The 20,939-nt window shown below is 36.6% G+C and overlaps 1 protein-coding gene across 1 annotated transcript in view; it reads right to left on the minus strand.

Annotated features, from left to right (window-relative positions):
- Positions 1 to 4,055: 4,055 nt before the first annotated feature.
- PAWR (pro-apoptotic WT1 regulator) overlaps positions 4,056 to 20,939 on the minus strand; it is a 66,865-nt gene continuing 49,981 nt past the window's right edge. The window contains exons 3-6 of the mRNA XM_088531213.1: positions 18,789 to 18,823; positions 10,355 to 10,502; positions 8,915 to 9,019; positions 4,056 to 4,618 (exon numbers count right to left, since the gene is read on the minus strand). Of these exons, the coding sequence (XP_088387339.1) occupies positions 4,532 to 4,618; positions 8,915 to 9,019; positions 10,355 to 10,502; positions 18,789 to 18,823 (375 nt within the window). The 3' untranslated portion in view covers positions 4,056 to 4,531. The remainder of the gene's footprint in view (positions 4,619 to 8,914; positions 9,020 to 10,354; positions 10,503 to 18,788; positions 18,824 to 20,939) is intronic.

A 20,939-nucleotide genomic window follows, 5' to 3' on the forward strand; every position in this document is an offset into this window, starting at 1 on the left:
TTAGAATCTGAATACACATACACACACAAAGCACATACATATCTACCTAAATGTACATAACCTTCTAGCAGTTCTGTTTGGGAGCTTCTCACAACTGATGACAAAGCCAGTGGTCAATCACTGTAGTTGGACAATATAAATTCTCCTTTGAACACAGTAAGTAAGTCATCAGACTGGATTAAAAAGAACCTTGTTTTATTTGGAAAAAGGCACACGGTTTTTATTGTTAGGTTAAAAGCATTTTTTTTACCTGCAATAATAAGTATCTCAACATCTTATTTTAAACTAATATTATCACAAATAATATCACAATGTTCAAAACTAAACCAACATTTAGTTATTTATAGTTTAATGATGCTTCAACCTTTTAAATGTGTAAAATGGATATTTAAAAAAACTGCCTCAGCTTTATGATTACAAAATTATTTTCAGAAGAAAACTATTTCATTTTTTTTCAGAACAGAAAAATCACAACTAGCTATAACCCTGGACAAAAACAGTACACCATAAATCTAGAAATAAAAGCAAAAAGGTTACATTAACAAGATAATGTACACCTATGGCAGTACAAGGAGAAATGGGAGACAGAGATTTACTACACTGAATTAACATAGTTGAAGATCATGACTTTACATCCAATACACATCAAAATCCTTTATGTCTTCAATATATTTAAGTAGGCCTGAAGAAATGCTGAATAACAGAAGTAGAAATGCTTCTTATGCAGTCATCAACATCAGAATGATGGGCAGAAAAAGATCTGCAGTGAACTCTTAGCAGAGAGCTGCCAGAAGTGACAAGATCTCCAGAATTCATCTGTTTCATCTTTAGCTAAACTTTTAAAACTTCTACACAAGGCACTTCAACATTTAGAGTATTTACTTTTATCTTCATTTCCTTTATGCTCCTTAGTCTCAGCAGATACTGGTAGCAGCAAAAATTTCTTAAGTTGTTGATGATTTCTTAAGTTGTTGTTATGATTATTAATACTGATGAGAATGGATTGACTCAGCTGACATCTCCATCAAGAAGTCTTTGAACTCAAGCTCAGTAACATGTTGATTATATCTACAGCTATAATTTGTGTGCTTTTTTTTCCCCCAATAACCACCTTTACATAACTTGGCTTCTAATATTGATTTATTTCAACTAAGCTGTAAATAACCATGGCTGAACTCAGTGTACCTCTTCCCTCATAGGAAAGTTTTAAAAATAACTGGATCTTCAATATCTCTACTGGTCTCTCTTAGGGTAGGAAGTTTCCAGGTGGTAATGATACAGGCATGTTGAAAAGAGCTTTGCTGTGAATTCATCATTTTTTTAAAAAAATGAACTAAACACCCTTCATCTTACATTGCTACCTCACATAACATCGAACTTAATCACAGCAATCTGATCATTTTAAAATGGAAAAAGAGCAACTGTGGATTTCCTTGTAAAAACATCAAAATTTAAGTATCATTAATCTTCTATTCTGGGTATAAATTAATGCATCTTACCAGTGTAATAGTTCTGCATCATTCTAACCTTCAGATCAGGACATAGTATTTGTTCTCTATACAAGAGTGTGTGACCATCATTTTCATGATCAAAACATGTACTGGATATCATTCATTACTAAAGGACCTTGAAAAAAAAAATACTGCTGCATTAGTTTAGTCAATGGAGATACTTTTATTGCTTAAATTTCATAGATGACTCAGGTTTCCAAGAAACACAGATGCTAGATCCTCTGCAGTCTGGTTGAAATTATAAATTCAGGAATTTTCAAGAGATTTACCCATATGGTTAATATGTGGGTATTTCTAGTTATAGAAATCTAGTTATAGAAATAGCCACATTCATTACGGAAATACACAGCCTTCCCCATTGAGGTGGGTTCCCACTTGCCTAATTACTGTCCCTGTTTTAAAATTACATAATTAAGAACAATCGAGGTGTTGGACTGCAGAGCAAGTGAGCATGTGTTAGCAAATTGCTCGCAAGGTGATTCAACTCCTTTGAGTCATCCAAGAAAAAATAACATACTTCATGTTTGAGCTTCACTATAAGGATACCCTAATGAAATAAAAACATCATGACAAGTAACAACTAGATGGGTATTAGTAGTCTACATAAGTATTTTTTCCTGGAGATTATTATAGATCTCCCCTAGAGCTGATAAAATAAATTACAATTAACTTTGTATTATTGAATTAATTTTTCTCCCTCAAACTCTCTAAATATTAAGAAATTTCAGCAGAAGGGTTGTGTTTCAAGATACAATTTGTAGAAATTTTTAAGATCACGAAGAGTTTTGTATCTGTATAGTATTACAGAGCAACACTAAAGTCCTGAGGCACTTTGTGAATTCTCATGTTCTTGCTGAAGCATTGCTCTTTTCAAAGACTTGGAAACTTCCTATGCCCTTACCTCTTCATGGTAGGGTAGGGTATCGTTAAGTGCTTCTGCCATGAGAGAAATATTCCCATCAACTGGACATCTAGATTAAAAAGGGAATTCTAATTTTGGAATTTTTGCTGCGAAGCTTTGGTCAATATGCGTGCATACCAAGAAAAGAAAATACAATTACAAGAAATTCTTTTCTTTGCTGTCATTGTCCTTTGGGTTAATATGTATATGGAATACAGGTTATAAACATCCCACATATAACTGCGTTAATATCTGTCCATAGATGCTTCAGTGTCTCATTTCCTTGATGACACTACATTTTTTGACTCCCCATGCCTCATATCTAATAAGAAGTACATTCCCTATCTAGTACACACAGAAGAAAGTAACATTTTTGAATCTCAAAGAAATGTATTTTTTATCATGTTAAATTTCTGATTTTAAGACAGTGATAAATTAAGGGACTGTTATTGCTTGACTATTATTAAGAGCCTTATTCAGTGGTGAATATCAGAGTTCATAAGGCCTATGCAAAATCCTTACACTATTTAAACCACAGGATTAAAGGTTTTAAATGGTCTTCTATAGGATCTCTTCCACCATAAATGAAAACCTCAAGGGTTCCTGGAATGTGTCTTGTAAAATACCTTAAAACTACGAAAGTCTCCTCCTTATTAGAATATACAAATCTAGAATAAGCTAGTCTATACTCAAACGTATCCAATATGTACCAGTAATTCCTGGATTTGAAGTTTAAGAATAGGAAATTATGGAAGCAACTGGCAAATCTTAAGTGATGATCACCACTGTATAATTAAGTTGCCCTTTAAGTTTTAAAGTAACAAAAATGAAACACATGCCATTTTCCAACACTGAACTTTAAAATCAACAAGTAAAAACCCTACAAAATGATTTCACTTCTGGTCTCCTGACTCAAATGATTTATATATTTTATTTAGACTGGGGATCAAATTTGTGCTATACTAACATGAAATCAAGTACAGCATATCTCAGCCTAACATGAATTTTAAGGATAGAATTATTTACTGAAGTCTGTGGTTTACGTAAAAAGAAAATTTTGTGTACTATCATGCTGTAGTAGCTTCAGTATATCAACATAAATGGTTTGCAACATCTAAACAGGCACTTTTTAAACACCCTGTTAGTTTAAAATCAAGGATAAAAGGTTTTTTTAAACCATTTTGAAAGGGCACGAATCACTTATACTCACCCCTCTTTTGTTATATACACAATTTTTGACTCAGCTTAAAAAATGAAAACATCAAAAAACTCACATGGATTATGATCACTACAAATTTTAAGAAGACAGATTTAGATAAAAGTGTCTTACAAAAGTGTCTTTACAAAAATCAAAGCTCCAGGCTTCTCAACACACCAAAAAAAATTATTCTTTGATAGAAAACTTGCATTTCATTGCTAACGCAAAAGCCTTAAGATAAACTACAGTGCACAACTTCAGTATGATTCTAAGAACTCATTAATGCTGATATTGTTTTTTTCTCTTTTAATAAAACCTTCCCCTTCTGCCAGAATACTGTTATACAGGAAAAAAAAAGCTATTTTTTATTATTATCTGTCTTTCAGATACAGTAAAAAAAACCTCAACATACAGGAGTTTTTAGAGCAAGTAATCAATCTGCAAAATGTTATACAACAGTAAGAAGGCAACCACTTTACAGCTGCTTAAACAAACAAAAAAAGAAATAGTTCCCAAAATATATATTTTGGATCTGTGTAAACAAAGCTTATATCTATTGCTTCCATTCATTCAAAAAATATACACCCACATAGACTGAAAGTGATCTTGGTGCTATGAATTTCAAACTACTGTAAATTATCCAAGTGTAATCTGAAAATACAAAACCCAAACAATTTTGTACTTAATGTTTTGAAATATGTCAAAATTCATATCCTCCTTTGAAAAGATATACCACCAAATTGATGCAATTTCATTGAAGGAAGAAGAAAGTATTATGAAAATAAACATCCATCTGGTTTCCTAATAATAAATATAAAGACAGTTATTTTAACAGACTGCAACACAGGAAGTATTACTATATTGACCTTAACATTCAATCAGTAGTTTTAAAAAATCTTTCCTCATTGAGGCTTGAATCTTCTACCTTGTCAGCTGTCCTACAACTTTTAACAGGGTTTTATTTTCTTGCTTCAACTGTTCATTTTCATCTTCTATATCATCTAGGTCCTGTGAGAGGAAAAAAAAAGGAAAAAAAATCAAACTTTTCTCAGAATACCATCTCTCAATTAGCACCTCAGCTCTAATATCAAGAAGATGCGATGTAATGAAAGATGAGGAAATTGAGTTTCAAGGTAACTATCCTTAACTCTTCTAAACTATATTTTTTCTTCCATCTGTTACCATAATTACAAAACAATAATATTATATTCTCATGCACCTTTAAGTGAAAACATATAATCAAAACTGGAGCCACAGAAGGAATGAATGCAACAGGAAACCAAAATAGGATGGATGTGATTATTGTATTGGCATACGCCTAGAGCATCTTGTCTAGCTCTTGCTTCTGCTCCCCAGACTGGGCTTCTCTGCAGCAATCACACTTGCACATATGCAGCACTACGTGGTGATGGCAGTGATGGCAATAAGGGTTACTGGGTTTGCTCTGTGTTCTAAATTAAATATATAAAAATCAGGAAAGGTCATGTTCACCCATTTGTCAATTTTCTATTAAAAAATATTAAAAGCTATATTGCACCTTCTACCTACACTGCTGCCGAGTGCTTACTTCATCCCAAATGTCCTTCAACGCTCCAATTAATATAGCTTTACTGTAGGAAGAACATGAAAGAAGCAGAACAAGAAATTAAATACTGAATAAAATAAAGGAGTGACCCCCAGGGAGAGGTACTGGCAGACAAAAGACACAGACTAGGATTTGTGATCAGGGATTTTAGCTACCTTTGCACTGAAGTCTGCAAATACCTACTGTTGCCATGCTAAAATAAACATAGAACAGTAGTAGGGAAACGATATTCTCTCCTGAGCCCTTAATTTGTCAAGTGATTATTTGACATAAGAAGCCAATTTCCTTGTTTCTTTTTAGTGGGGTCATTCCAAAAGTCCATTTTAGAGATTTAGAGAATTTAAAAATCAGTATTTTGATTTTAAAAGTCTCTTCAGTTTGCCAATTAAAGCACAGAAATAGTGATTTGGCAATTTGATTTGCCCAAAACCATACTGCGATACCTGTATTATTGCACTGTATGTGCAATAAAGAAATCACTAGTACATACTCTCCTTTGCCTAAAATTGCATCACAGTACAGATGGCTTCCAGAAATAGCATTTAACTATTCTGAAATTTACAGACACAAGTGGCTTAAACATCTACTCATGCTGAAGCCATGATAAAACAAGTCACTGTAGTTACAGTTCATGCTCTAATTGTGAGAAACATCCTCTGTTTTCTCTCCTATGCAGTTCAGCTCCATAGCACAGCAATGGGAAATAATTAGATGGAAGGGGCAATACTCTTCCTATTAAATAATAATTTCTCTGTTCTGCCTAATATTGTGTTTGAGCTCTCTGTTAACCTGTTAGATGTCTTAATTAAAGCCTGCTTAAAGGGCTTCTATGTAAACATATCTGAAATTTACGCAAAATAAAATAAGAAGTTTGTGAAATGTCTATACTGCAAGAATAACATTCCAAAGATTACTCCAAGTAAGAGTTTCTTGAATACAAGCCAGTAATAATAATGAAATGCATTTTAAATATCTGTAGAAATAATGGGTGATATGTGTTTTTTGACAGTCTGGAATTTAAAGCTTGTTATTCAAATTTATTATCTTAATTTAATTTATACTTATTAGTAAAAAAAGGAACACAATGGGAGGAAGCTTGGGCTTCACATACCAAGGGAACCAGTGACTACAAAACTCACTAATTGGCTTGTAAATCCTCATTAATAGACTCTCTCCAAACACACAGCTAACTATCACATCTCAGTGAGGCCAGACATCACCAAGGGTAAACTAGTCACCAGCTGGACTTAGCTTACAAATATTTAAATGTTTTGAGATGCCTTTCTCTTCACATAGTTGAGGATTTTATAAACCCATTATCCCTTTCTTTTTATAAAGGTGGTAGACATAATTTAAGAAGTGGCTGATCTACTGGAAAGAAACAAAGACATTTATGGCAGAAAGCCTTTCCTGATATTCTATATAAATGCCATTGATTTTCTTTAAGTTACTTTGTGAAGTCTGAACTGATATCAATAAAATAATTTTTATTATTATAAAACATAATTTACCTAAAGAGAGGTAAAGTCTGCCAAGAAATTCTCAGAATTTGTGGAAAAATTTGTTTTTCAGGTGAGATCTTTGCCAGTGAAGGATGCCTTCGTGCACCACTTGCACTGACTAAAACCTGTAGCAGCATTTGTCTGAGTTCCCTGTGCTTACGCATGCACCGCACAGAGCAGTCAGAAAGCTAGGCAACACAATGGAGATCTTAAATTATTTAGACTCTTTGAAATTATTTCCATGTCTGTGTAACCTGATTGGTAACAACACCACTTTTTGCTGAAGGAAAAGACAGAGAAGTCCTCTGAATGTGTAGGCTAAATTTCAAGATTTCCATTGAAGTTCCTTCCCAGCAAAGCTTTCTAAAGACTTCTCCAGATACTATGGAAAGTTTAGCTAACAGGGCATCCCTTATCTAACTGAAGGCTGAGGCTCACAACCATTTTTCCATGCTAAAGTATCCAATCCTGATGGAGAATAAAGAATAACGTTCTACAAAGAATGGACAGATGTCCAAGTGCCGGCTCTCCTGTCTCAGTTACGATGCCAAACCCTAGGCAAACAAAATGACGGCCACGTTAACTTCGATGTGCTCCTCTAATGATAACGATACACAGCGTCGATGCCCATCATTAATATTGTAAATCTCTCTTCCTTCCAAATCCACACAGATAGTCACTATAAAAGCAGTCATAAATGCAACAACTACTCTAAAAGAAAGTAAAATCCTATCTGTTTTAGTAGAAACATCATTTGGGTCATGTTGGTTTGAAATTTTGATAAGATCAGGTTTTACACTAGTCATAATGTCAAAAGGCAGCTATTTCATTCTTGAGAAAAGCCAGTACAGGAATAGTCATACCACAATAAAGCTACCAGATGACACTACAATAAATGTTGACCCGATGGAGAAAAAAAATACTTTCTCTTCTGTATTTAAAGAGATGAAGTAGCGATGACTTCATATATCTCACTGAGGAGTATATTTTTAGTCATTTTAAAATAAAGAGGTTTTAATGTAAAGAACATCTTTTGGAAGGACTAAATATTGTTTTATATTTTCTTACCATACAGTAAGCAGAAATTTCCATTACGTACCAATGCAGGCAGCGCACAGACTCTGTTTGACTTTACTACAAATGGTCAAAGGCCATCTCTATTCTGACATTTGATGGATTTTATTGAGGACATCATCCTTCAGATATAGTAAGAAAAGTTTCTGAAACCCTTCTGAGTTCTTTTAGAAACCACCATGGACCTAAAGGCCGTTGAACAGGCTTACCAATAAACTTTGTTAAAATTGAATAGTGCAAAATGAAATGTTTAGCACTATGCAAGAGCATTACTGTCTCCATTCACTGCTGGATTGACCAAAGCCTGTTCTGAATCTTTTTGGCTGATTTTTTACAGGCAGATCTGCATTAGAATAGTAGAACCATATTCCCCTGGTGTGTCCAACCCCTGCACTGGACAGGCTCTGTGAAGGAGTGCAAGAGAAAGTCACTCGTGCTTTAGAGAAGCGCTCCAGCTTGCCCTGAAAACTGGACAAGCCTAAACTTATTTAGTATCTTATACTAACTTTAATGTTTCTCATCCTGTCCTACTCCCATGTATGCCTCACTCCTCTACCCCTCTTCTCCTGCCTACACCCCTTGCACGAGGGCTGCTCGTTCAGTCCCCTCTCCCGTGTCTTGTTCTGCCTTTAGCTGGGAATGAACAATACGGTATGACAAAATTTGTCAAAGTATCACGCACTTAAGACTAAGATCACATAAACTATATTATGAAATGGAATAGAATATATTAAAGTGAAATGAAAAGTATAACAAGTCTGTTTAAAACAAGACCTGGGAAAAAAAAATACTAACAGTCAAAAACTCAACTTAATTGTGTAGTATGTTACTTACTGAATATGGAGAGAAGAGGTAGCAAACAATGCATGCTTTTAAAGCCTTTTTCTACAAACACTTATAGCAACAGAAAGATTCAGATACTCCAATCACACAGCTTCTTTACCCATTAATGATGATAAATACAAGTCACCTAAGAAAAACAGCGTTTATTTACGTTTTTCCTGAGAAGTTAGACAGACAAGTACAAAACATGCTCTACTTAATTTTATTCTGGCCTTGAGCAGTGGATATGGGTTAGTAAAGAAAAGCACAGAGAATACAGACCCTTTTATCCTTTTTATATAGCACCACATATATCCTTACTCTGTTTAATAAATCGATTTCTTCTTTCAGCTTCCCAATCAGCTCCTCTTTGTCCTGCGTAATCTTCATTAATCTCACATTTTCCTGTCTCTCCTTTGCAAGCTCCTAAAGAAAAACATGTACTGAAGTCCCAAATATAGTATGTTGTTTGAAAAGAGACAATTTTAAGTTGTTACTATTAAAAATAAACAAACAAACAAAAAACTCTTACCTGTAATTCCTTCTCTACAGGAAGTCAAACCCACAGATAAATTTCAAGTAACAAATGGGTGACATGTCTAGGACAACATTTTACCCACTCTAAATCTGTGTGATAGTTTCCAGAGGTAACGTTTTAATTAATTTCCATCTTAAGCATGAATGCAAAATTGGATTTGGGCCCAAAGAGAAATAATTAAGCTTAAGGACTCCCAAACTTGTTATATGGTATTTTTCATTAGGATCCAGAATTTTGTTTTATATTGTGATTAACAAGGAAATGAAGACTCATTGTAAAATCTGTGGGCCTGAATGTGAGGAAAAAAATGACACATTTGACAGTGAGACACTTACATCTTAGGAATTCAACAAATCAGGACTTGGGATACAAGAAAAAAAAAAGGTACCTTCGTCCTCTGCTTCTGTGATACTAACAATTATATGATTAGAAGAAAAATGATTTGGACAAGCACTTCACTCAAATCAGGCTTCCCTAAGTCTTAAAAAAAAAAAAAGAGGTAATGTCTAAAGAATATGCTTTATTTTCATCCTGTCCAAAAATAGGGTCCATCTAAATAACTTTTATCCATAAGAATTCAAAGATATCTGGGAAGCTACATAAAAAAATCCATTTGAAAAGAAGAAAGAAAGACTAGTAATAGATTACAGAGACTACATGTTAAGCAAAATCAGTTTTAAGTGAAAAACTCAAAATTTATTACATTTTTCCAAAATTGTTTATATTAAGATTTTCTAGAGTAATGAAAATTTGTTTTAAAAATATATCTCATTTGCTCAAAATTTCAATGAACACCAAGGTAACAAATTTTATAGTACTTCAGCATATTAAAATCTGCCAAAGAAGCAGGCAAGAAGTACACTTGCTTGTTTTCCAGCAGTCAGGGAGCCAACCCACCTCTTCCCACCACTCCCCAAAAGTTATTTGCTGGTGTTGGTATGTTAGGAGGTGAGTACAAGAAATGACACAGCACACAGCTCCCTTACAGCATTTTACCTTTACCTCAACTGCTCCTCACTATTATACCAAATCAAAACTAAAAATTTAGGGTGATTAAGAAGTTCATATTCTTCTCAGTCTAATTCTTTATACACTTTTGTACCCCAAAGTATCTATTTAAGTATTTAGCACCACTTCTATATATTTTACTTAGCATTTCCCCAGTGAGTTTGAAAGATCATTTATTTCAGAGGTATACTGCTTGTATATATGTTGCTACTCACTCTTTCAAGTTCCTCAATCCTTTTTTCCAAAGCGTTACTTGGTACAGAATTCCCAGAAGAATTTGCGTCCCGGCTGTATCTGCTGTATGTTGTCCTGTCTGTTCGAGAGTATCTGCTTGCAACATCATCTTCTGGTGCATTAGGTGTGCTGTAAAAATAAATGAGAAAGCAGACACCTGTACTTTTAGCAAAATGGAACAATATTGCAGAGTGCTCTCCAAGGCACTCAGTAGGTAAGTCTAAACTGCAGAGCACTTATTTTCTATCTCTTGTGTTACTGACAACTCACTGAACTCATTGCCTCAAAAGTCATGCACTAGACTTCCTAAAGGTACAACCAATATTAATATAATTTCCTTATGACTGTACGTTGTAGCTTGCAATTTTCCTAGAGCAACATTTGAGAGTACTGTGCTTTTTTTTCTCTGTGAAGGCTCTTCTCTTCTGGACGGGCTAATTTAAATAGCACAAATGTAATAACTAAAAAAGCTTTGGATCATCTCTAGCACTGAATCTCTACCACAGAAGACCAGCAATACCTGAAAATAATCTAAATTAAGATGCTTCAATATTTGGGTTAATGACCCTGTGGAAGACCCTTTAAAGACCCTCTGGCTACAGCCAAGGCTGCCATTGATTAGCACATCCCCAAACAGTCGTGCTTGTCCGAGAAGGGCACATCTGGTTGTGCATCACTCCTGGTTGGCCCATCTATTGCCTGCATCAGGCAGACAGCCTGGCACTCTGCAGAAGTGTTCTGGATTGCTTGGGCTTCACCGTGTTGCCCTTCCAGCAGATGGCAGAGAGACTGAAGAGAATTTTCTTGTTTAAAGCAAACTTCATCCCCACTTCACACTCTGCTCTGCCTATAACAAGCCTTATGCACACTGTCCCCATACAGGCCTCTCTTCTGATTCTGACCTGCAAGCTCTCAACCAGCCTGTCAGCTGTCCCACAGAAGAGCTTCCTATGTCCATTCTCCTCCTTTGCAAAGAAGGCAACCCCCTCATCCCCTCTGCCTATCGTCCCTGAAGAGTTTGTATCAACTGGTCCATCACCATACTCCAGCGGGGCGAGCTGTCCCACCACACCTCAGTTATTCTCGCACTTTGGTAGTCCTGTGACTGCAGGAGGCACTCAGGTTTCTGCAGCCTCTTTCCCAGGGTGTATTTGTGCCCATACTCTTGAAGAAAGTCTCCAATCACCTCGCTGAATTGCTTCTGAGTTCCTTCTGCCGCCCGCACCATTCACTCTTCTTCCCTTCACCCCCACCTTCAGCAGTCCTGACCTGGAGTTACAGCTCATCTACCCAACAGCTTATGCCAATGAGCTTATCCAACAGCTTGCTACATAGGTTTGGCCTGAATATTTGAAAGTAGTTAAAATATAGATTTATTAACTTAGGTGTTTATATGCTTATGCATCTGAGAGCACATTTGCAATGAAAAGTGACACACAACTGTAATCCAAGTACACTACTGAGAAGAATACTTGGGCAATGCAGCTGTCGTTATATTGGTAGTCAACTACAAATATGTATTTTTAGTTATCATAGTTTATTTTTAAAGTATTAAAAGTCTTACATTAAAAAAAAAACAAGCTGAACAACTCTATTTCAAAAAGGAAAGCCTCACAACAACGTGCATACCAAAAGCCTTGTTAAGTAGGTAATAACTTAAGGGAGGAAAAACAAGTATATGTCCAAAATCTAAGAAGCCTACACAAATCAACTGACTTTTCAGGAAGTATGGATATGCCCTTGTAAGGAATAGGAACAGAAGCCAAAGGGGGAAAGTTATGTGACCTAATATGTTAAATTTAGGCCATTTCAACATATTTTTAGGTGCACACTAATTTGCCATTGCTCAGCTGGTAGGCAGTCAATCATTAACTAGTGATGATTTCTTGCGTTAGATAATGCCTATTCCTTTAGGAGCACTGTAGGAAATCTTAAGACACTGCCATCTAATTAAAAAAGAAAAGTTTATGGAGGAAGAGGATCATTATATACAAGAATACTGATAATTTAAAAATATATGTATTAGAAGTCAAAATTATTGAATTCACAAATCTAACAGAGTGCTTTTCTGCTAGCTATTTTCTTCCGCATAGCAACAGAAGCATATATAATTAAGAGCAGCAGAAAAAAATATCTTCAGACAAGGCAGAAGGACAAAGATTTTTCACTCTCCAATCCATTTTAAAAAAAAGTTTACTTATATAATATACATCTAAATAGCCAAAGACTGATTGTACAAATGGAAGGTATATAATGGGTTTCTACTGTACTTAGAATGAAAAAGACCATGAGTATCCTTACAGCATTTTGTTTAAAACATTGGAGAATATGTCATTAATGTATTCATTTAGGAGCTATGCATTTCATAACTCCAGAAAACCCCTGCTGACAATCTGCATATCTAGATACACTGCAAATCAAAAGCAGGCATATTTTGGCAAAAGAATGTGTCTTTTCATGGATATAAATATTGTTTTGCTCCAGCATGTGTGAAGTTTCCAAGGCACACTGACACAATTGTAAGGAATTTTGTAGCTTAATGTTATTACCATATTTAGCACTGTTTATTCTTCATCTAGAAGATTAAAAAAAAGAAAAAAAAAAACATTGCTAGGACCGGATACGCATGTTGCAACACAACATAAGAGAAATATTTTAGCTTAACTCTATAACTCCTAGATCATTTAACGTTTTGAAAGACGTGTTGTTGCATGTTGTTAATGTCACAAGGTTAGACCACACAAAAAATCCACTAAATTTTTCCTCGCTCAAAAAGGATTCCTTTTGCCAATACTGGAATATCTCAACTCAGCTCCAGATCTTGGCAGGTGCACCTATAGGAAAGCTGAAAGCAAAAATAACTGGACAGGAAGGTTTAATTAATACTGAAATTTAGTTTTGTGATTATTCTGTATAATCCCCAAGGCTTTCATTCAAAAACTTTCTCTTCTGTTCCACTGTGGAGAAGACCCTACAAACATTCCTTTTCTTTCAACAAGTCTGACATAGACGTGGTTCATTAATTTGCCTTTATAACCAGCCAGTGACCAAAGAAGCACAGCAGCAACAAGAAGTACAATTTGGGATATGGCAGGCATATTTTTTCACCAAGAATGGAATTTTAGTCTTCTGAATCAACATCGTTTTATGAGCTCTAGACCTAGAAAGCTCAGCTGGGACAACATCATCACTGAACTTGCAGTCTACACTTCACAAAAAAAAAAAAAAAAAAAAAAAAAATCCAGCCCAAGTTAGGTATCTCTGTGGAGCAAAAGCAGAACCTCAGAAAGTCTGTGTTTTCCTTAGTGTATGCAACAGCAGGCAGACAGTATTAGCTTGAGACTGAAATGAAAATTTGCAAATGAAAACTTGCTTCCTCTGCTTCCTAACGGAGTGCAAGTTTACTAACTTCACATTTCAATCTGCAGTCCACAGATCCCAGGAATCTTACAAAAGGTAAGGAATAAAAGAAAGCCTGAGGACAGCAGACTATCATCAGCCTTGTATTAAATGTGTATTCCCCAAATAGACTCCTGAAAACAGAAAATGCTTTTGCAACTTAAGATGATTTGGTTTTAAATGTGGAAGGGAGCCTGGCTGTTCTAAATAAACATTTCTAATGAAATTAATCTGCCTCACAGTATTTGACTACACTTTTAGACAGAATGTTTGGTTTGGGAATGATGTTCTTGTCATTTCTTTTAAAATGAAATAAAATCAGGCACCCACAAATGGGTCAGGTTGATGGTAGTATTACAGAATGCTGCAATAAATCTTGCTTCCTCTTTGGAGCAAGAGTCTCTTTCAGTGTTTTCCTGAGACACTGTCCAAAAGCAATGGCACTTTCATCCAATTAAAACTCCTTAAAGAAAACACCAGATTTCATTGATTTCAACTACAGCATATTTTCTTTGATTTCCAGGCTCCTGCAAGTGTATTTGACCTGGAGAGCCCTAATTGATTATGTCACTGAAACCCAGCCAGTTCCTAATGGCTTTTTTGGAAGAGCGAGCAAAAGCCTGTCTCTAACCAGGCTACCTTGGACTTGTGCTACCTTGGACTGCTTAAGGCAGGTTCATGGCACGTGGAGCGGAGCTGAGGAAGGGCAGTCACGTCTTCGCTGCGGCTGCACATGTCCACTCCGCTCCGCTTGTCCTGGCTTTGGCTCTCACGTGGTTGAGCAGGAAGCCATCCGAGGAGCAGATCCAGCAAAGCAGCTGTCCAGCGAAGGGAAGAGGCTGCCCTGGAGCCAGAGGGGCTCCCTGAAGCACCACCCTGTCCAGCTGGCCCTGCTGCTGCACAAGGGACGCGGAGCCACGGCACCAGGCCCAGCTCAGGCCACCATAAACTCCTCTAGAAATGAACCCTAAGCTTCTTCACAGCATCACTATCGGCTGAAAAGGGGATACAACGGTCAAGAAATGTCAGAAAAGACATGCCCAGTCTTCTTGGGTGCCTCAAGACATTGAATAACTGAATAACCTCTGTCCATTTTAAGTGTCCATTTTTGCACAATAGCTGTTCCAATGTAACGTTTAAGACTTTTTGTAATCTAAAAGCACTGAGCAAGAACTTCAGCACAGCTTTAACATTTCCTTCACAGCACTTCCAATTAGGAGCTACTAATCTCTCATTTACCATTCATACAAGAGTTTAAAAATTAATTAGAGCACAGTATAGTCCTTTCGAATTAGGGGGCAGAGTCTCTACCCGTTCACTGTGCACCACTATTCCAAAAGAGGAGAAAAAAGTCTGATGTTTTGTCCGTGAGACATACCATGTTGTATTTGTTTCCAGTAATAAGCAGAAATTACAAGGGGAACACTCCCCTGAATCACTAAGAGATTTTAATCTACCTCTTTCTGTAAACTGATCCAGCCTGATCTGTCTGATCTATGAACCATGCAAAAATCTTCCGAGCTATTTTACACCCTGATTTGCAAGGTTTTATTTTCAATGTAAGACTTTTAAAAACATTTGCTTTGAGAAGCAAAATAGCACCAAAGCTCATGAAGTCTTTAAAATAAGCCACTAAAACAAACTCTCTGTAGTTATCAAAATATTTCTATGCCATATACGCATCTTGCTTTGCCATTACTTGCTTTTTAGTTTACAAAAGAGAAACATAATATATGTTTGTATGCAAAATAAACTCACGTATTTCAATTCACAGAACACAGTGGTGTCATTCACTTGTTTGAGAAATCAATGATGGCACCAACTATGGTGATAGCATCAGTGTTCAGTCAGAAAACCACAGGCATTCAAGGCAATTTGCCTGCTGGTTTAGAACAACTACTCCCAAAGCAGCACAAGAACTGGTAGACCCAGTTACTGTAATAGTAGCTTTGAATAGCCGAGGTGAGGCATATCCTATTAAGAAAAGCTTAGGGAAAGATTAAAGATGAGGAAGTTGATATGGGCTCTTGCCACAGAGATGTACCTGCATGAAGACACTTCAATCACCTGTAGCTCACAGTCAGCACAAACAACCAGCCAGAGCTCTCCCAAATACGCTCATAAACATGTCACGTACAAGCATAATGCCAGAGAGCGTGGCAATGCTCTAGGAGATCCTCAAGGACCATAGGAGATCACAATAGAGCCAGCACTTTCTTTTGAAAATATTTTATGCTGTTTTCAGTAGAAACTCCTAAGGAAATTTTTGGGGTGCACAGAAATTCTTGAAGTAAATTCTGAAGAAAGACACACAGCTTAAGATCCTCGTGACAAAGTTTTATTTATATTACTGCACGAGGAGACAACGGCAGCCAGCAGTTCATTTGTAAACATGTCTGCTGGTCAATGGGCATGCAGGGAAACATGGTTCTCAGAAATGTCATATAAACGTTCAACCCTCCATATAAGGCAAAGTAGCCAGTAGGTCAGATAAATAAGTAGTAAAGTCTGTGCAATTCCTTGAGCCTTGGAACATACTGTAAGGATTGCAATTCCATGTGAATCAGCACAGATCTATCTGCTCTGCTCTGGGTAAATTTCACTTCCCTTTTTAGGTCCAAGAGGCTCGGTAACTCAGTGTGGACATGAAAACAGTTGGGCCAGAAGGAAAGAGAAAGCTACTAGAGGCATGGGCCGGATCAATAACTAGGGAAAAGAGAAGATGGAGATGCAACAAAAAACAAGAAATCACGAGAAAGAACAGAGAGAGGACAAGAACTTCGATGGTTAAATACGAAAACATATGAAAAAGTGGGAAAGAAAGGACAGGGAGTCTAACTGAACTAGAAAATGGAAACTAGCAAGATGGAAGATGAAGCGCTGTGCCTTCTGGTGAGGAACAACTAAGGAAGACGGAGAAACCAAATGATGGGGAGGTGTAAATGATGAGAGGGAAAATTATCTCAAGATTTCTGACAAATCATGCATCATTTCCTTGTGGTCCATAACAGAACCAAAGATTTTAAGAAAATGTTGCCTTTTTTTCTTCTTTCATTTCATCTTTTTTCATCAGACTTTTGTCAAAGTCTAACAGGGCCTGTCCCTGCCTCTGAAGGTCAGCCATAAAATCTTGATCAACTTCTATGAGTAACAGATACTCTTAAATAGGATCTTGAAGTGAGCTGGAATTTACTTTGCTCTCAGGTTGCTCTGAAACCCTAAGTACAACCCAAACCGTTAAAAGCACATTAAGCTGAACACGTTAAGAGTCTTCAGGAAGCTTATAATCATCAGCATCTTAACATACACATTCTGGAAATAGTTGTAATCGCACAGCTACATTTTCTGTTTCTGGGGGATTTCCATGGTATTTGGTACACAGGTCAGATCTACATTACAAGGAATGAGAATTACTGTAGAACCGGCTGCTTTCTCTAGGACTTCCACTTGATGCACAAATTGGAAGAGGCAAATAAGTCTCTAAGTTTACAAGAATAAATGAGGGCTTTGTGATTAAAGCAGCTGGATATTGCCCACTGGTACCATGCTGACCTCAAAGGAACAATTTGTTTTCAACACGAGGTTAGAAGACTATGCCTTGAGTAAAATATAAGGCCACATAATGAAGAAAATATTGGACAGCAGCTCACAGTGAGTATGAGCCTCCCTGAATATGATTCAGCTCCACAGGGGAAGAGTTCATGAATGCAGAATGCACATCATAAATAAAGCAAACCAAATGAAGACTGAACAAATAAGTCTAATTTTAGTATTTCCCAGCTTTGGACTTCCCTATTTAGCAATGCTAATCAGAACCAGCTTATCTTCAAGTAAGTCAGTATATAATTGAAATAACCATATGATTTTCAAACTTTATTACTATCCCTGATGCACACAACCAAGTTTTCACATATGATGTATAGCAGCATGTGAACCCAGTAAAGGTAAAGGTTTACAAAAAGCCGCCAAGTACTAAGACATAGAGCTAAGTATTCTGCAGGTAAAAATAGCAAGAAAATTCTGCAAAGGAACTGAAATGGCCACTGAACTAAAACATGCCTGATTAATGAGATACCCATCAGAAAATTGTATAGAAAATAAGGTCATGAAAACAGTCTATATATTCTGCTATGGCAAAGTGACACCAAAAGAAGCTGCAGGTTACAAAGCCTCACTAGACCATGTTTCTGAGGAGTACATGATACACCAGGGAAAGCAGTTAACTGCAGGTGCTCTTGGCAAATGCCTCTGCAACCAGGAAACACACAGAAATGAAGAAAGCACTTCCTCACTTTCCTGAATATAGGATATCAAAAAGAGATGAACTTGTGTGTTGAGTAAAAATACTATTTGGACAAGTGTCTTATTTCAGTTGAAACGTTTCACCTCGTCATGTTACCATTGAATTTTTGCAGTAATTGAGGAATTAATTCAGCCATGTGACATGGCTGTCACATAGGCAAAAATCTCATACTCTGGCCAGGTGCTCTGAGAAATCTGAAATGTGTTTCTGACTGATCAACTTGAGCCATGACCAGGGCCTCAGTTGGCTCAAACATGTAACAAGCAGAAGATGACATGCTGCATTGGCAGTATTCCCTAAAACTGATATAGTAGTTTTTCAGCAGAAATCATAGCAATTTCTTTCAATATTAGCATAGGAAGCCACAAAATTATGTTCCTATAGTAAACTTCAAATGATGTGGTTCATACACCTTGACTGTGGAAAAGCTGGCTCCTAGGTCACGACAGTCAAAAATAATGTTAGATTTTTACTTAGGAAACTGTTCTGCACTAATGAGACCTAGCAAAATACCAGCTGAAATTATTTTAAAATACCAACATAACATAGAGGGTTTGGTAAGGCTGCTGTAATCAAAAATCATATTATAAATGTACAATAGTAGTGCAATGGCCTGTACTACAAGTAGACAGTATATTTAACCAGCTTTATTTCTGGCAGATCTAAATGTGCAAACAAAACTTTTGAATGTGTCGAGTACAAAGATTTCATACCTTTTAAATCTGCTCGAAGCCACTCGGGAGGAGTCCTAAAAGAAACAGAAAACAAAAACTAATTTACTCACATTTTTCTTTTATTCGTACTTGCATATTGTTTTACCACCTGGTAAATGCAGGATGAGAAAGGAAGATCCATTCCTCCAAGGGCTGCTGTACAACCCAAGTTTTGCCACATTTTGCTGCTAGGAATAAATGGAATACTGTGATTATTGTCACCATGTTACTGCTTCTGAAACCAGCTCAGGACTCTTAAGGACAGACTTCTGGTTACATCTTTAAACGTGTACTTTGATAGCTGCTTATCTGCTTGTCAAGGAGCAGCAGAACGAAACTGCTCTGGACTCTTTCAGCACCACTGCTGCTGTTCTGGCCTGAAAAGAAGCTGGCAGCTTCCATTCAATCCATAAGATTGAAACTTAAATCAAGTTATTACACATCAAATAGCTCAGCGCAGGTGTGTGTAAGTGTGATCTCTCTTTACGTTTCAGTTTCTCACAATGCAGTAAGTGGATGGTTTTCCTGGGATTATAACTTTTTGATTTTGAAAAAAAAAATAATTATGCCCTTATCCTGGCTCTGTGAAGATGGAAATGGAAACAAAAAGAGCAGCAAGGAAGACAATGCTTTCATTCTGTTAGATGATCCATAAAAAGATCCTAACGCATTATGTACAAATAAGAAATAGAAAATTCAAAAGAATATATTTGCAGCAATAATGCTGTGAATGCAGGTTCTTCAAAAAATGTCTGATCACATGGAAAAGTTGAGTGAGACACATTTCCATGGATAAAAAGATGGCTCAGATTAGACAGGGTATGCCTACAAATATTTTAATGATGTTGTTGCAAAGAGAACATAAAAACAGTTATTTTTATTAGTCATAGACAAAATTTCCCCCAGCATCAGTGACCATTAAGGAAAGGGTAGGAACAAGCACTGAAGGAGTTAACCAACTGAAAAAGATATCTAATGAACTGAAAACTTGCCATCAATGGAAGAAATAATGACAAACATGAGATTCTATTTATGATACTAATTTACAGACAAAGATATAATTAAGTCTCAAAACAAGAAAGGAAAGATTCTGTCTTCTTTTGGAAATTTTGAGAAACATTATACTATCTTTACTGATTTCTGTCTTTTAAGTAAAATTTAATTAGATAAAAATTAGGATAAAAAAGTATTATTTTATTTATAGAGAGCAAGGTTGGCAAATTATTTTTATTATAGAAATGAAACTTGATCATAAGCTGTATTTTTTATTTTATGGAGCATTTTCAATTCCTGCAATATGTGCTCAACATTCCCCTTCCCTAGTATAAGCAGAAGAACAATATCCAAAGTTGTTTAAGTCGTGGAAATTATTTACAGAAAACCACATGGTGGTATAAAAATGCCTTTTACTACCAGTAACTGTTTTATCACTGATACTAGCATCTAAAAAGTAGCAATTTACAGCTATGAAACGGCAACCAAATTTCACCTCTAAAAGGGTAAGGAAACAAAATTTTTAATTGTAATAACGATATTTTTAAGGGTTACTAAGGAATGTATTTGCAAAGTTATGGCAGTCAGGAGCAGTTCCTGAGGCCTGGCAGAAAGCAAATGTCACTCCCATCTTCAAGGACATCCCAAGAGGTGGGTGCAGGGAACAGGCAGGGCAGCCTCACTGGGATCCCTGGGAAGGTGATGGAGCAAATTCTCCTGGAAGTCATTTCAAAATGTATTAACAAGAATGAGACTGGCAGCACTCAGCATGGATTTACGCAGTGGAGATCAGAGCTGACCAACGTGGCAGCCCTCGACAGTGCCGAGGATCTGGAGTGTTGCGTCCGGTGCTGGACTCCCTTGTACAAGACAGACGTGGACATATAGAAGCACATGGAGCAAAAAGCCCAAACGTGGATAAGGGTTTGGAGCTTCTGCCATAGGAGGAGAGGCTGAGAGAGCTGGGACTGTTCAGGCTGGAGAAGATAGAGCTCAGAGGGGATCTCCTCAATGATCATGATGAGGGGAGCATAAAAAGATGGAGCTAGACTTAGTGGTGTCCTGTGACAGGATGGGAGGCAATGGGCACAAAATGAATAGGAAATTCAATGTAAGGTCAAACACTGGAATGGATTGAATAAAGAGGTTGTGAAGTTT

This window comes from Tinamus guttatus, unplaced genomic scaffold, assembly GCF_059628265.1.
Source record: "Tinamus guttatus ecotype Peru unplaced genomic scaffold, ASM5962826v1 Tinamus_guttatus_pri_ptg000399l, whole genome shotgun sequence".
Lineage (NCBI taxonomy): Eukaryota > Metazoa > Chordata > Aves > Tinamiformes > Tinamidae > Tinamus > Tinamus guttatus.